Below are 18,252 nucleotides of genomic sequence, written 5' to 3'. Positions count from 1 at the left end.
AATCCGCGACAAGTTTGCCCTCGACTCATAATCAAGGGTAGTCGAAGGTAGTCGAAGGTAGTCGTAGATAGTCTTCAACATAGTCGAAGGGAGGTCGAAGGAGATCGAAGGAGGTCGTCTTCACACTCCACTATTCGGTGTCCAATTTTCCCGAAGCTATTCGATGCTAGTCTTCAACATAGTCGAAGGAGGTCTTCAACATGACACTTTTTCAAACTCTCCTAAACTCGCCAATTAGGTCGCCACAGTGGGACAGCCCCTTAACAGGTAATAAACTCTTGTTATCGTTGCTGATTTATGATGACTGAATGATATATCACTTTTCAGTTCTTGAGTTTAGGATTAATAGCCCAAATTGTGACAAAACTGCAATTTTTTCAAATTTCTTATTGCAGACTACTATTCTGTTCCTTCATGCGTGTATTCTCTTATCTTTTTAAAAGTTCAAGGTACTAAGCAAAATGGTGAGCCAATTCGGAATGTCCACCTGTAAATTTTATTCCTGTAAACCAAATAGAGCACAGGTTTGCCAAGCAAAGGAAAATTACATGCTTGATAAAAGTGAGACGTTACTTGAAACAGAACATGAAACGCAGCACAGTACAGTATAGGAACAGGCCCTTAAGTCTACAATGTCTGTGCCGAACATGACACTTGGTAAATCTAATCCCTTCCGCCTGCATATGTTCCAGATCCCTCCATTCCCTGCACATTCATCTACCGATGTAAAGGCCTCTTTGATGCTACTGTCGTATCCACCGCTATCCCTTTTTTTTTAATTGATTTTTTTTTAATTATACAAATAATTTTATTCAAAAAATAAAAATGAACATACAGAGTATTAACACAATCAAAAACCGCCTATGTTGACTGTTTACAAACAAACGATCATCAAATTAATATAACGCCAACTTTATCAACAAAACACTCGACCTCCCGCGAGGACCAGCGTCACGGAAGGCCTCCAACGTCCCCGTGGACACCATGTGTTCCCTCTCCAGGGACACGCGGGCACAGACGTAGGCCCGGAAAAGGGGCAGGCAGCCAACCCCGTTGCGGCCGTTGACTGCCCGCTGCCAGGACCCGCGAATTATCATCTTGGCCAAGCCCAGGAGCAGGCGGATAGGAAGATCCCCTCCCTCCCGACCTTCCCCCCTCTGTACCTTCCCCACCACTATCCCTGGGATTAGTGCATTCCTGCCACCTTTGTATTGTATTGTATTCAAATTTATTGTCATTGTCTCAATTTGAGACAACGAAATGAATTTCCCTTACAGGCAGTATCATTAAAAAAAATCACAAAAAAATAAATAAATAATAAATAAATAATAAAACATATTAAAAATAAAATTGAAATTGATTTAAAAAAAAAGCACAAACACAGAAAGTCCACGACACAACATAACATAAATGGCACCAAGGTGAGGATGGCACCATAGTCCAGCCAGCCTCCCCTCCGTGTTCACCTGCCATGTTCTGTGTTTAAAAAAAACTTGCCCACACATCTCCTTTCAGCTGTGCCCTTTGCTCTATCTGTTATGAAGTCGTAGAGTGATACAGTGTGGAAACAGGCCCTTCGGCCCAACTTGCCCACACCAGCCAACATGTCACAGCTACACTAATCCCACCTTAGTCCATATCCCTGCAAACCTCCGTACTTGAGTTTGAACTGATTGTATCTATATAGGGTACATCTGATCTGTTCGGCCAGCATGCAAAACAAAGCTTTTCACTGTACTTTGGTACATGTGACAATAATGAGCTGAAACCTGAACCACAGTCTATGACATTCCTATCTTGGGAAAGAGTTTCTGACTTCCCTATGCATGCCTCTCAAAACGGGTACACTTCTATCAGATCTCCCCTCAACCTCCGACAGTTCACAGAAAACAATCCAATTTTGTCCAACTTCTCCTTTGTAGCGAATACCCCGTATCCCAGCACCATCCTCTTTTTGCACTGGCTTTATAGCCTTCATTATGTAAAGTACTATCGACACAGAGACATTAAACTTCATAATAAGTACTTTAATTGGAATACATACAGAGACCATAGCAATAGGTACTGCAGGCTTTAGGTAAACCTAAAACAGTATGGCTGCTCGCATTCCACAAGATGACATAGTGGAAACCCGACATAGATTATGGATCGGGTCAGCTACAGCAAAACCAGACATGGATCAAATCTGCAATAGTAATTGATCTACATTCCTATCCTTAGATAGACACAAAATGCTGGGGTAACTCAGCGGGTCAGGCAGCATCTCTGGCGAAAAATAACAGGTGATGTTTCAGGTCGAGACCCTTCTTCAGAAGATGGGTCTCCACCTGAAACATCACCTATTCCTTTTCTCAGGAGATGCTGTCTGACCCGCAGATTTACTCCATCTTTTTATTGTCTATCTTCAGTTTAAGCCAGCATCTATCGTTTCTCCCTACCCGCCTCCATATGCTGCTTGTAATGAGACGGCCAGAACAGCACACAATACTCCAAATGTGGCCTAACCAAAATTCAGTATAGCTACAATATGATTTTCTGACATTTATTCTTAATGCCCCACTTGATTAAGGCTTTCTTTACCACTCTATCACGTTGCATCTTCCAAGTAGCAATATACTTGTGCCCCAAGGTCCCTTTGTACATCAATATTGTTAAGGATCCTGCCATTATTTGTATACTTCCACCTTATATTTGACCTCAAAAGTGTAACACCTCCCACTTTTGCCCAGACTATACTCCATCTGCCATTTCTCAGCCCATATCTTCAACTGATTTATAATCTACATGCTTTCAAATAGTTTGGAAAAAGTTCAAATGAGGGGGAAAAAATCCCTTTATTTTCCGAAATGGACCTGTTCATTTGAAGTGTCCGCATAGGTTTTAAGTGTCAGGTGAATTTATATTCAGACTGCAGTTTCACTACTCAGCTGGCAAACCAACCTATCCAAAGCTGATAGGGCCTTTAATTAATGGGACAATTTAAAAACTAATGACATTTGTAGCTATGGTATTATTCTTCAGTAACTATTTAAACAAATTTGGAAAAAGTGGCGTCAAAATTCAAAAATATAACTGAAGTGGGACTAAATCTAAACTCTGTATCAACATTGAATTGAACACAAATCTGTTTAGTGTTTGCATTAGTATAATATGCATGATATTAAAATGAATGCATGTTGCATTCAGAGAGTTGTTGAAATCCTACTTTTAATATTGAAAGCCATATCTTACTTGTATCTTGAACAACTGGTTTGGGTATCTGGGTCTACAAGTCGTAAAGACTGCTTTGAATATGCATTGCACTTTCATCCGCGGTGATGGCTTTTGACACATTTTGTTTGAGCATTGCACATGGAATGTATAACCTATATAACCATATAACAATTACAGCACGGAAACAGGCCATCTCGGCCCTACAAGTCCGTGCCGAACAACTTTTTTTCCCTTAGTCCCACCTGCCTGCACTCATACCATAACCCTCCATTCCCTTCTCATCCATATGCCTATCCAATTTATTTTTAAATGATACCAATGAACCTGCCGCCACCACTTCCACTGGAAGCTCATTCCACACCGCCACCACTCTCTGAGTAAAGAAGTTCCCCCTCATATTACCCCTACACTTCTGTCCCTTAATTCTGAAGTCATGTCCTCTTGTTTGAATCTTCCCTATTCTCAAAGGGAAAAGCTTGTCCACATCAACTCTGTCTATCCCTCTCATCATTTTAAAGACCTCTATCAAGTCCCCCCTTAACCTTCTGCGCCCCAGAGAATAAAGACCTAACTTATTCAACCTATCTCTGTAACCAGTATGTATGCCTCGGAAATTTAGGTTGAGCGGTCAGGAAATCCTCAAAGATTTTCCACCTGAATTCCCGATCAGTCCCACCAATATGCAATATCATTAACGTTTACATTCCTTCAAACTTGGGAACAAATTCACATTCAATTAAAACCCACAGTACTTCCATCGAGTTGAAAACCATCTGACTGGCGTATGGACTGTGCATTGCATCAATCTATTTGTCAGCTGTTCCAATAAATTCATCTTATTTCTTGTGCTTTGATTTGCTCATCTGTTTCTCTGCATTTCCACCTTGTGCCTTTCCTTCCCCTCCTGCTTCCTGTCATCCAGGGAACTAAAATGTAGGATTGCGGAAGAAGAGACTAAGAGGAGGTTTCTAACAAAGCAAGCCAAATTTAATGAAAGTCATTGCATTCTCTGTCTGGAGCCCTTCCAATTTTTGATGAACAGCAAGCGTCGATGTCTGGATTGTTCTTTGAACATCTGCAAAATGTGTAGCAAATTCAACAAACAGGCGTTCCGCTGGGTGTGTGATTCATGCCGGATAGCCAGGTGAGATAAAGCATGCAAACCAATCTTTCTTCTGCATGAGCATCATGTTTATTTTCTTAACTCCAAGTTTTCCCTGCCTATATGTATGGACTTCGGGGGGGGAGAGGGGGAGAGATAGATCAGCCACGATTGAATGGCGTAGACTTGATAGGCCGAATGGCCTAATTTGTTCCTATTGCTTCTGAGTTCCCAACTTTTTTCCACTGCCAATAACCCCAGTAAAGAGAAGCTTTCAAACTTTGAATGTGACAAAATTATTGTGCCAAATTGAAGTTAAACCAACAGGTAATATAACATGGGTCCCAGCCAGGCTCAGTTAAATCATTTGCAAAAATTAGCTGCTGGGAATTTGACTGCTTTTCCTATTGCATCTAAAATTCAGATTTTAATTTACAGCCTTTTGCAATGAGCTAAATTCCTGGGAATACATCTGGGGTAGAATCATTTTGATCAGGGATATACAGTAATGTACTGGTGCAAGATGAGAACACTTGAATCCATTCAGTTATGGGCACAAATAACTATTGCATAAATTGCTTACTTTTATTAGGTTACAAGTTGCCTTGATGGCAAAAGCAAAGAAAATTGAGGTCTGGTCTGGTAAACACAAGGGCAGTAATGTACACTTGTCAGATTATGATGAGGTGCTGTGTGGCACAATCAGAGAAGTTAACCCTGTGTAGATGGAACTGCTGATGCTGGTTTAATCCAAAGATAGATACAAAATCACAAAAATCACAAAATCACAAAATGCTGGAGTATCTCAGCGGGTCAGACAGCGTGTCTGGAGAAAGGGAATAGGTGACGTTTCGAGTCTGAAGAAGGGTCTCGACCCAAAATATCACGTAGTCCCTTTCTCCAGAGATGCTGTCTGACCTGCAGAGTTAAAGCCCTGTCCCACGGTACGAGTTCATTCCAAGAGATCTCCCGTGTTTGCCCTGATTCGAACTCGGAGATTTACGGTAATGGCCGCTCGTCGGTACTCGGGGCTCTCGTTGACATTTTTCAACGTTGAAATTTTTCAAAAGTCTTCCCGAGCTTACCTGCCGTTAGCAAGTCTTCCCGAGTACCTGCCGTTAGCGTTACGAACCGCTAAGAAACGCCCCCGAGCTCCGACGTACCCGCTACATTCAGTCTTTGTGCTTATCACAAGTTTGATTTTTTTAAACTCGGGAGAGCTCTTGGAATGAACTTGTACCGTGGGACAGGGCTATTACTCCAGGTTTTTGTGTCTATCTGCACAAAAGTAATCCTGGTGCCTGATCGCCATCTTGTGGTAGGATGACAGTATGTTTATCTGTCAATGAAATAACACGCTGAGCTTCATTTCTTACTGGATGCATGCCACTGGATTCTGACCCAGATCTGTCAAGGACCGTGTGGTGGGTGTCTGTGCACCAGTCTCCCCACGTTAAACAAAGGCATGCACAGGCGTCCTCCATGAGAGGAGAGTCATACTCGTTTCGAGTGACCGCCGATGATGATGACTGAATGCAAGCTTTTATGTTTCTATAACATGGTCCAGTGTACATTTTTCATTATTAATATTTATTTTTCTTGTATGCAATAACTGTCCATTGTTTTCTAAACTTTCTTATACCTCACAAATACTTTGTCCTGAATGTTGTTATAGTTCTCTTAATTTAATTTTAGTTTTTTTAGTTTTTGAGATACAGTGTGGATACATGCCCTTTCGGCCCACCTGGGTCCACACCAACCAGCAATCCCCGAACATCAGCACTTTAGGGACAATTTACAATTTTTACCGAAGCCAAATTAACCTATAAATCTGTACGTCTGTGGAGTGTGGGAGGAAAGTGGGGCACCTGGGAAAAAAAAACAATGTGGTCACTGGGGAAACGTACAAACTCTGTACAGACACACCCATAGTCAGGATCGAACCTGGGTCTCTGGCGCTGTATGACAGCAACTCTACCACTGCGCCACCGTGCCACCAGGTCTTCAGATCCATATTTCTTCTTCCCTGAGTGGGAAGAACTGTAAGGTTCTGTGCCTCTGTCAGACTATCTTCATGTTAAAAGCTGTGAGTCTGAAAGGGCCAAGTGTACGATTATTTAGGCAACATTCCTTCACCAAGTATTTCTCTCTTCCTCATTAAACTTTGTCAGAGAGTAATATAGCTGTACAGCACAGAAACTGGTTCTTCGGCCCAACTCATTGATGGTAACCAAAATACTTTCCTGAGCTAGTCTCATTGGCCTGCATTGGCCTAGATGCCTCAAAACCTTTCCTATCCGACTGCAGTCCGTTTGTCTTTTTTTTCATTTTTGTCTTGTTAAATGTATGTCTTGACTCTAGTTTTTATTTTTTATTTTTTAGCTGTGTGTATGTGGGGAGTGGGGGGGAAACCGTTTAATCTCTTACCTTTACGGGGACCCGACTTTTTCCCTGTCGGGTCTCCGATGTCGTTGGACTTAACATCGTGGAGCAGGCGGTGGCCTCCAACCGGAACCAACCTGAGGGCTCCAGTCACAGAGACTGCGGACTCGCCATCGCGGACCTGGACGACTTCGGAGCGGAAAGAGCTGTGCTGGCGCACGGCTGCGACCCGACTATGGAGCTTCGGAGGCTCCGGCCGCAGGCCCTATGGGCGGTAACATTGGGAGCTCGCGGGTCCCTGGTGGGAGACCACTTTTCGGAGCTCCCGCAACGGCAACTTCTCCTGCCGGAATCGCGGGGTTTAAAGGACTCGGAGTGGGGCCTAACATCGCCCGGCGCGGCTTAAATGGCCACGGGACTTACCATCGCTTGCTGGGGGCTTTAACATCGGGAGTCCCAGTCGCCTCGATGCTGCAGTTGGACTGCTGGACCGCGGGAGAAGAACAAAGGGAAAAGATAAGCCTTTTGCCTTCCATCACAGTGAGGAGGTGTTGGAGATTCACTGTGATGGATGTTTATGTAAACTGTGTTAAGTGTGGTCTTGTTTTTTTTTTTTGTAATGTTAAGACTGTAGAAAATGCAATTTCGTTCAAACCATGCTTTTTAAATGACAATAAAAGGCATTCTATTCTATTCTATCCATGAATCTGTCCAAATTTATTTTAAATTTTAAATTGTATGTGCCTATACCATTTCCTCCAGTAGCTCATTGCATATACCCATCATCATCTGTGTGAATATCTTGACCCATTCAATTCTTCCCTTTTCCCCTTAAAAGTATGCCATTCAGTTTTAGATTCCCCTATTCTGCGTAAAGGACTATGCCCATTCACTTTATCTATTCCACTCATGATTCTATGAGCCTCTATAAGGTCACCTCTCAGCCTCCTTCATTCCATGGAGAACAGCCCCACAGCCCATCCAATCTCTCCTTATAAAGGGGCTGTCCCACTTGGGTGACCTAATCTGCGAGTTCTGGCGAGTTTACCCTCGATTCATACTCACAGCATGGTTGACACGAGGTCATAGGAGGTCCTCGTAACTTTCCTTCATGCTAGAGAGTGGTCTCCGCGTACTCGAGGCCTCAGCTAGGTCGCGGCGTTTTTTCAATATGTTAAAAAATGCCTGCGAGAAAAAAAAGGTCGCCATGGAAAAAATCGTTACTTTTTTTTACTCGTAGGTTTGGTCGTAGTAGGTCGGCATGTTTAGTCGTAGGTAATCGAGGGTAGTCGAAGGTAGTCAAAGGTAGTCGTAGATAGTCTTCATCATTGTCTTTTTTTACTGGCGGGCATTTTTCAACATGTTGAAAAATACACCGCGACCTAACAGAGGCCTCCAGTACGCGGGGACTACTCTGGAGCATGAAGAAGAGTTACAAAGACCGCCTAGGACCTCGTGTCGACCATGCTGCGAGTATGAGTCGAGGGCAAATCGCCAGAACTCGCGGATTAGGTCGCCCAAGTGGGACAGCCCCTTAAGAAATCAGAGGGAAAATTGAACCAAGATTTGACGAGCCTGATGTTTATGGTAGTGCAGAGACAACTTGAGATGAAGGAAATAAAGTGAACTTAAATTTGACATCATAGGATTGAATCTGGCAAAAGAAGGAATTTTAAAATAAAATCTGCCACTTGGTTCTTGAGGATACACGGTACTAGTGCATGTAGGAATTGATAGTGCTGCATCTTGAGTGATATTACTGTACACACGGGTTTCAGCCAAAGGATAAACCTTCAGGTTCTAAATCCCAACTCTCTTTTTTTTTTTCAGGGTTGTAAAGACTGCATCGCTGGACTGGTTTTACAACCATGTGAAATCGCGTTTCAAAAACAATGGCAGCGCCGCGGTGATGCGTTCTTTGACCAAGAGAGATCAAAGTGTAGAGAAACATCCCGTTCAACATTTAGGTACGCTCTCCGTTCCTTCTATCTGCGATCATGTTACTCTCCAGAGGGTATAGATCGCTTGCCTTTGCGATAACTGGTTGGATAGGTAATGCCTTAAAGAAGCAAACAAGGAGGATCAGAACAGTGATGAAAATAAACAAATTAAAGAATGGTGGTTATGATTCAATGATGCACAGCATGAAGTAGATGGATCATAAGTTTTCAATGATTGATTTATTCTTGTGAGATATGTTGAAGTGCTATGGTCTAAATATTCTAATGCTGGTTAATAGTTTCTGTGGCAATGCATTATCATCCATTTGGATCATGGTCCCATCACTGTTAGCCAGTATTACTTACTTACTGCCTATTATGCCTCCTGGCATGTAGGGCAGCAACAAAGGTCCTCCACTCCTCTCTATTCTGGGCTAGCTTCTGGACACTAGCCCAGATCAGATCCATTGTTTTAGAAACATAGAAAATAGGTGCAGGAGGCGGCCATTCGGCCCTTCAAGCCAGCACCGCCATTCATTGTGATCATGGCTGACCGTCCCCAATCAATAACCCATGCCTGCCTTATCCTCATATCCTTTGATTCCACTAGCCTCTGTTTTCATTTCCTCCACTACAATTCGACGCCAGGAGGTTTTGGGTCTCCCTCTTTTCCTTTTCCCTTCCGGTATCCAGTGCAGGGTTATTCTTGGGATGCTGTCTGGTTCTACATTCACCCTAGCATCTGTCGATAGCCCTGGAAGTCCATCACGCCCAGTAGTGTTGGTTCCTTCAGTTGCTGTTTCCGTTACATATTTGTTTTACGAGACGGGGTTGTTAACCCTGTGCTCAACCCCCAACCTGGAGGACCAGTGGATCGCTCTTCGTCTCGCCTCTACCCTTCGACCTGTCCAGCATGGGAGACCCTAACAGGAGATTAATCTCCCGCTGGCATAGCTCTAGGGGTCACTGAGACACACAAGCTCCCTGACCACCACAAGGTTGCAATCCAACTGTAAGCCAGTAGCTATGACTAAATGTTCAGCTTTAGTTTAGTTTATTATTGTCACATTCTCCATGGATTGTCACCTTGTCGTGATGGAGAAGCTTGTGTGGGATCTTGAGAGCGATGCCGTCTGGAGCTATGCTCCTAGTAGGGCCACCCATTGCAGTAAGGTCGAGAGGGAGGTCCCTGACAAAGAGCAATCCAACCAAGACCTCCACGGTGGAATAGGCGGAGGATGATGGCTGACCTTAGTGGAGCGTCACAACGGCTGGGAAGGCGGATGAAGGCTGCAGCAGAAAAGGGTCTCCTGTCGTCTTGGACTCCAAACCACTGGATCCTGACCCAGATCTGTCAAGGACCGTGTGGTGGCTGTCCGTGCACCAGTCTCCCCACGTTAAACAAAGTCACGCACAGGCTTCCTCCATATAGGGAATAGCACCCTGGAGACACCCATGGTCAGCCATGAACGAAGGGGGGCTTAAAAAAAAGATGTCACGTTTGCAAAGGTACAATGAAAAGCTTGTATAGGATGGAACTGCAGATGCTGGTTTAAACCCAAGATAGACACAAAAAGCTGGAATAACTCAGCGGGACAGACAGCATCTCTGGAGAAAAGGAATATCACGTTTCGGTTTGAGACCCTTCCTCAGACAGGAGTCACCTCTTTTTTTTCTCTCCAGAGATGCTGTCTGTTTTGGGCCCCGTATCTGAAGAAAGATGACACAAAATGCTAGTAACTCAGCGGGTCAGGCAGCATCTCTGGAGAGAAGGAATGGGTGACGCCTCGGGTCGAGACCCTTCCTCAGGCTGAGGAAGGATGTACAGCCATTGGAGAGGGTCCAGAGGAGGTTTATGAGCATTATCCTAGGGATGAGTGGGTTAACATATGATGAGCGTTCGACGGCACTGGGCCTGTACTTGCTGGAGTTTCGAAGGATGAGGAGGGGACCTCATTGAAACACACCGAATAGTGAAAGGCCTGGATAGAGTGAATATGGAGAGGATGTTTCCACTAGTGGGAGAGTCTAGGACAAGAGGCCATAGCCTCAGAATAAAACGTTATACCATTACAAAGAAGATGAGGAGTCAAAGGTCGGCAAATCTGTGGATTTCATTGCCACACAAGACTGTGGAGGCCAAGTCAATGAATATCTTTAAGGCAGGGGATTGGTATATTCTTCATTAGTGTGGGTGTCAGGGGTTATGAGGATCTTATCCCAAAGGGAGAAGGGAGAAAAGTGAATGGCCATGGTGACTAACATCCTTGATGTTTCCTTCCTGTTACGACAGACCCTGGAGATGAACTAGATGGAAGGAAGTGACGAGCCTGTGATAGACTGGGTTGTGTTCACCACTTTGCGCAGTGCCATCAATAGGATGCAAATAGTTTTTTGTGGAAGATTTTCAGAAATATCACTATAATATCTTGGACAAATGGTATTTGTTGAAGGTCTCAACTGGAGAAGCATCATTGAGGTCCAGTTTCACCTGACCTATGGCTGTTTATTTTTTTATGAGTTTAGTTTAGAGATAGAGCGCAGAAACTGACCCTTCGGCCCATCGAGTCCACACTGACCAGTGATCCCCACACACTAACATTATCCTACACACACGAGGGACAATTTGCTCATATACCAAGCCAATTAACCTTCAGACCTGTACGTCTTTGGAGTGTGGGAGGAAACCGAAGCTCTCGGAGAAAACCCACACAGTCTCGGGAGAAACGTACAATCTCTGTACGGACAGCACCCGTAGTCGGGACCGAACCCATGTCTCCAGCGCTGTAAGGCAGCAACTCTACCGCTGCACCATTTATTTGTGCTCTTCAGTGCCACCCCAATGGGACACAGTTACTTGTAAAATTGAGAAAAACGATTGAAATGTTATCGTTAATGTCTGCGTCACCTCTTTCAGATTCACACTGTGAAGAAGGTGAATACGACCAAGAATCCGACAGTTATTTACAATGTGAGTAAACAACAAATATTTCATTGATCGTCCACTTTGCAGCAATCCGATGAGACCAATGCCCGACCCCTGTGTGTATCCAATGATGCTAACGATACAGCATCTGTCTGTTTGCCACCAGTAATCCTTGGCTGAGCCATCTGCCAATTGACATAAAACATACCCCGTACAGAAGAGATAATTGCCAGTTTCGACCCCCTGCCATCATCCAAACAGGTAGTGCATCTCCAATTCCTCAGTGTAGCTCTCAAGCGAACTGTTGATTAGGATCATAGTTCATCGCAGAAAGGGAAAACAATAATACATTTGTCACATATGCCAAGGGACAGTGAAATTCATTGTTGTATACAGTTCAGTACAAGTATCACCATACATAAGCATTTAGACACTCTGGTCAACATGAGGAGCACCTTCAGCACCTTCAGCAACAGACTGGTTCCATCAAGATGCAGTACAGAATGCCACAGGAAATCCTTTTTCCATGTGGCTATCAAACTGTTCAACTCCTCCCCCTCCTATCGTGGGGCAGACTGACTACCCCCACCCCAATCTTTGAACATGCCCAATCCTTTCCACTCGTCACTTTAATTTCATGTTCCATGTATCTTGTGTTTTATGACTGTTGGCAGAACAATTTCCCTCCTGGGATAAATAAAGTTCTATCATATCGTATCCTATTAGATCAAGATTCAAGATTCAATTTATTTGTCATTTGGACCCCTTGAGGTCCAAACGAAATGACGTTTCTGCAGCCATACATTACAAACAAATAGACCCAAGACACAACATAATTTACATAAACATCCATCACATCGCTGTGATGGAAGGCCAAAAAAACTTATCTCTCCACTGCACTCCCCCCCCCCCCATGTCAGAGTCAAAGTCAAAGCCCCCGGCTGGCGATGGCGATTGTCCCGCGGCCATTAAAGCCACGCCGGGTGGTGCAAGGTCGCACACCAGGTCTTGATGTTAGAGACCCCGGCGTGCGCTCGCAGAGTCCCGCGGCCATTTCAAGTGATGAACGCCACCTCCTCTACGGACGTGTACCCCCGGCCCAACGGCTGAAGTCCAGGAGAAGCTTTCTCAGCCATGTCCAGCCCCTAATAGCATCACGGGAAGAAACCAGACTCCAACTATGGACAAAAAGGCTTGAGGACGACCCCCCTCCTACTGACATGGGTATCCCTCCTTCTGAAGCCCTCCCTCCGGGCTCAGAAGCACCATGGGTCCAGTGGAAGACGCTCAACCGCCTGAGAACAGGAACAGGGCGATCAAAAGCTGCCATGGCCAGATGGGGCTATGAAACTGGCTAAACCACCTGTGAATGTGGAGAAGAGGACCATACAATTCAGCACTGCCTTGTCTGCCCCCTACTACCCAACCAGTGCAGCCCAAAGGATCTTAAATAAGTGTTCAATAAAAATGCAAAGGACTGTGTAAAGGAGTGGGAAACTGTCATATAACCAACCAGCTTCAAAGACACGAAAAGAAGAAGATTGAGACAGTATACAGCGTCATTTTCAATTCACAGTTGCTATAAGTGTCGGGTTCTTAATCCGAGTGTAATTATGCTCCTAAAGTTTACCCCCCTTAGTCTAGTTCAGTAAGACACTGAGTCAAGCGCTGGACCGCTATATTTTTTGAACAAACAACGAATCCCCTATACGATACCTAACCACCGCGGGTTCGATCCTTGTCTCAGCCTGGCCAAGCCCTTCAGCCTCGTGCAAGCAGACACTTCTAAAAGGTCACGCAGTCCCAAGCGCCCTTCCAGAAGGTCGACAACGATCCTAGTGGGGGCTGCCTTTTATAGGTCAACGAACACTGCGGGGCCGAACTACATAGGAGTGACGCCCCTTACAAGCCAATCAGCACACATATCGATTACACCAAAGTATTATTGACAGTTCCTACCCATTAACAGAGAGTCCCAATACAATGTTTTGACAGAAGCTTCTGGAAAGTAGTCAGCTAACTGAATAATGCAACATTTACCCTGGCAGTACACACAATCCAGCCAGGGCTTCACACTTCAGCCAATCATCAAACAGCAGTATAACTGTCCTGCAACAATATTAACATTATTTACAATCCCTTTGAAATGATCCAATCAAGCCAATGCATGTAAACCTCTTGGGGTTTCTTTACAGAGTCCTCATGCATTCTACCAATTGGGAGGAAATCTGGACCTCACCTTATCTGATATATGGATCTGGCACCAGCTCGCAGCTTGTGGCTTCTTACAGAAAAAGGCTAACAGGCCTTGTAGATGCATAAATCCTTTACTTTATTTTAACTGTTTTGGCCAGGATTTACATAACCATGAAAGCCTGTTGTCCTGCCGGTGTAGGGGTCGACCCGGCTAAACCTATCCGTTAGTGTCCTCCACAACTGTAGGCCGCTTGCGGTCCACGTGCTCGGCCCCTTGGAGCAGCGCCCAGTCCAGCCGAGCCCCAGGCTGCAGCAGGGCCTCCTGCGGCCCACTCCAGCAACGAGGCAATAATTAATACACACCTATAGTTAATCTTAAGTATTTGTTACCAATCACTCCAGTGACATATAATGTTGAAGGTACGATCATTGTTATGATGTAAATATGATTTCTTCCATAAATGCTCTGAGATAAGACATTTACGTAAGATATCAAGAATATACAGTGCAGAAATGAGCCAAAGAAACAAAAGGTTGGAGGAACTCCACTGGGCAAACAGCACCTATGGTGGGAAATGGACAGACAACGTTTCGAAAAAAACCCGAAAGGTCACCTATTCCGTTTCTCCAGAGATGTTGTCTGACCCGCTGAGTTACTCCACCTTTTTGTATCTGTTTTGAAATTAAACCCTTCTTCAGAATGAGTCATTCAGCGTAACTACTCCACACTAACTGAGGGGGGGGGGGGGGGGGGGGGTGGAACAATGGACATAGGGACCTAGGCATCGTGTGGCCGCGCGGGGCCGGTCCCACTGAGAAGCGCGGAGGGGTATGTAGTTGTGCGCAAAATCGCACGGGGCTCCGAAATTTTTGTAGCGAACAAAATCTTCGCGCGCCAACGGCCTGTCGCGTAACTGACGGCCAAAGTGGGACAGGCCCAAGACCCTGGCGCGACACAACGTCTCACCTCCAACAGCAGCAGAAGCAGGCAAGCGATCGTCGAACTCAGCCTGGGGCTCACGGCCGTTGCGGTCCGGTTCCGCCCCCACTTCTACTCCCAGAGTGGGGCCAAGAAAATTGAAGATAGACACAAAATGCTGGAGTAACTCAGCGGGACCGGCAGCATCTCTGGAGAGAAGCAATGGGTGACGTTTCGGGTCGAGACCCTTCTTTCAGACTGAAGAAGAGTCACGACCGGAACCATCATCCATTCCTTCTCTCCAGAGATGCTACCGGACCCGCTGAGTTACTCCAGCATTTTGTGTCCATCTTCAAATGGTGTCACGCGTTCCAGACAGCTGTGTGGACGCATGTAATCGCGCGAAACCTTCGCGGGACCGTCACGGCTCAACACGACCATGTGGTCGCGTAGTTAGCATGCCAAGGACACATAAGTGGGACAGGGGCTGAACTTTGTCAGTGCCCTTATGTGCATACCTTGGGTAGGCTAGTAAAGAATTTCACTGACTTGTCACATGTGACAAAGTGTTCATTCATTCATTAATGCCACATTCAAACTTTCCCGTCTTGCCTCACCTAAATCTATAAGCATAACTCTCACTTTCTCCCCCATATTCTCACTGTATCTCAAAAAGTCTGTCCATATTACTAATGTCAACTACTCTCTGCAGCTGTGAGCTCACATTCTCAGCAATTTGTGGATCAGTACTTTTGCCTAAATTCCCTATTGTATTTCCTGCTGACTCCTCGAATGACTCTCTGAAGGGCCTGTCCCACTATGGCGACCTAATTTGCGAGTTTAGGAGAGTTTGTGCTGGCCGCAAACTCGCAGCATGGTCGACACGTGGACCTAGAAGGTCACTGTAACTCTCCTTCATGCTCGAGAGGAGTTCCCGCATACTCCCGGCCTCAGTTTGGTCGAGGAAAATTCTTCACCAAGCTGAAAAATGTTCTGCGAGTAAAAATTGGTCGGCATGGAGAAAATCGATTCTTTTGAACTCTTAGTGCAGTGGCAGTGGGGTTGCCATGTAGTTATAGGTAGTTGAGGTAGCCGTAGGTAACCTCCTTTGCTGACCAGGCATTTTATTTGGCTCATTGGGGGAAAAAAATGTAACCACGTGTTTTCGGAACCAAGGAAAACAGACCGGTAATGTTAAATGCCCGCTAAACTTCACAGCTGTGTATCTCTGGCTTATTAGAAGTTGGCTTGCTTCTTAAAAGTGTTTCCACTCCTTCTCCCCCTTCTCCACCCTTCTCGCCCCCTTCTCAGCGCTTTTAAAGGACTTACCGTACACTGTACCAGCCATCTTTAACCTTCCTGTTCATTGCGGCTATCACTTTGGCTTTGCACCAATTTGTGAATTTCAGACAGCGCTCCCCTGCTTTCCTTGGCCCCTGCCTTTGTTGTGTGCGTGCGTGCGTGTGTGCGTGTGTGTGTGTGTGCGTCTGTCCGTCCTTAATGCTGTTCACAAGTGAAAGTATTCTCTCTGCATCCTCTCATCAAAACCAGTCATCATTTTAAAGATATAATGAAATTCTCGAAGAAAATGACACAATCGAATTATCACTTCTTGGCAAATACACCCTCACCTTTCTGCTACTGTCCATATACACCTGACTATAAACTAAAGTAATAGTAAACTTTAAGAAAAGTTCTCTCACCCTCTTGAGTCCCATTATATCCTTTCTATAATGTGGGGGTCAAAATTGTACACAGTACTTGGTAGTCTGGCGAGATGACCTCTACCGCACTGGGGCCAGTCGCCAGCTCTTGGACACCTCCTCCTATTTATCCTTCGACCATGATTCCGCAGATGAGCACCAGGCCTTAATCTCTTAGACCATTTCTGATGCCCTCCACAGCCTCCATCCCTATTGTTCCCCAGCCCCGCACAGCCTGGTTTTACCCTCTCCCCACAATCCATAAACACAACCACCTGGCAGACCCATTGTTTCTGCCTGCTCTGACCCACTGAAATCATTTTCATGGACCTTGACTCCAACCTATCCCCCCTGGGATAGGTTTTTTTTTTTTTTTTTTTTTTGAAATTTTTTTTTTATTCAAATCGTTTGCTATGTCGCTCTTCAAGGGAGATGCTAAATGCCTTTTGTTGTCTCTGTACTGTACACTGACAATGACAATTAAAATTGAATCTGAATCTGAATCTGAATCTGGTACATTCGCTCCCGACCTATGTCCAAAGCACCTCGTATGCCCTTTTGGGTCTCGACCCGACACGTCACCTATTCCTTTTCTCCAGAGATGTTGTCTGACCCGCTGAGTTACTCCAGCTTTCTGGGTCATAAGTTTTTTTGCCCTTCCATCACAGCAATGTGATGGATGTTTATGTAAATTATGTTGTGTCTTGGGTCTATTTGTTTGTAATATATGGCTGCAGAAACGTCATTTCGTTTGGACCTCAAGGGGTCCAAATGACAAATAAATTGAATTGAATTGAATTGAATTGAATATCTTCGGTTTAAACCAGCATCTTCAGTTCCTTCCTAGTATGCCCTAAGCAATATCCAATGCTTACTACTTTTCAATTCTATTCCTCCAAAACTATACACTCAAGCACAGTTTGCGTTTTAATGGCCCTGCTAACCTGTGGCATTGCTGTTAGTCACAGTCATACAGCACAGAAACAAACCCTTATTACCAACAACCCTGTGTGTGAATCCCACAGATTCACCGCCCTCTAATCAAAGAAATTCCTCATCATATTTCTAAAGGTATGTCCTTTTATTCTGAGGCTATGGCCTCAGGTCCTAGACTCTCCCACTAGTGGAAACATCCTCTCCACATCCACTCTATCCAGGCCTTTCACTATTCGGTACGTTTCAATGTGCTCTCCCTCAATCTTCTAAACTCCAGCGAGTACAGGCCCAGTGCCGTCAAACGCTCATCATATGTTAACCCAATCATTCCTGGGATCATTCTCGTAAACCTCCTCTAGACCCTCTCCAGCACATCCATCCTCGGATATGGGGCACAAAATTGCTCACAATACTCCGGATGTGGTCTGGCCAGGGCCTTATAAAACCTCAGCCTTACATCCCTGTTTTTTTTTTGTATTCTCAAGATATATATTATCATTGCATTCACCTTCCTTTCTACCGATTCAACTTGCAAATTAACCTTTTGGGAATCCTGCACCAGCAATCCCAATCCGTTTGCACCTCTAATTTCTGAATTCTCTCCCCATTTTGAAAATAATCTGTGCCTTTATTCCTACTACCAAAATGACTGGCTCCACACTGTGCTATGCTATATTCCTTCTGCCACTTCTCAGCCCACTCTCCCAACCTGTCCAAGTCCTTCTGCAGAGTCCCTGCTTTCTCTATCTTACCTGCCCCTCCGCCTATCTCCATATTGTCTGCAAAGTTGGCCACAAAGCTAACAATTCCCACAACTAAATCATTAATATACAACGTGAGGAGTAGCAGCCCCAGCACCGACCCCTGCGGAACTCCGCTAGTCACTGGCAGCCAAGCAGATAAAGCCCCCTGTATTGCCTCTCTTTGTCTCCTGC

General features: G+C 44.9%; 1 protein-coding gene across 2 annotated transcripts in view; it reads left to right on the top strand.

Moving 5' to 3' along the window:
- Positions 1-18,252, top strand: part of LOC129698578 (melanophilin-like) — a 100,770-nt gene that overhangs the window by 19,336 nt on the left and 63,182 nt on the right. The window contains exons 2-4 of one of the 2 annotated variants that reach the window (XM_055637665.1): positions 4,136-4,357; positions 8,528-8,664; positions 11,555-11,608. In XM_055637665.1, coding sequence (XP_055493640.1) covers positions 4,136-4,357; positions 8,528-8,664; positions 11,555-11,608 — 413 coding nt within the window. The remainder of the gene's footprint in view (positions 1-4,135; positions 4,358-8,527; positions 8,665-11,554; positions 11,609-18,252) is intronic. The other variant, XM_055637666.1, reaches the window with a different exon arrangement.

The sequence above is a fragment of the Leucoraja erinacea genome, chromosome 7 (assembly GCF_028641065.1).
Source record: "Leucoraja erinacea ecotype New England chromosome 7, Leri_hhj_1, whole genome shotgun sequence".
NCBI lineage: Eukaryota > Metazoa > Chordata > Chondrichthyes > Rajiformes > Rajidae > Leucoraja > Leucoraja erinaceus.
The sequence above is the reverse complement of the archived record's forward strand: the minus strand, read 5'-3'. Positions and strand labels throughout refer to the sequence as shown.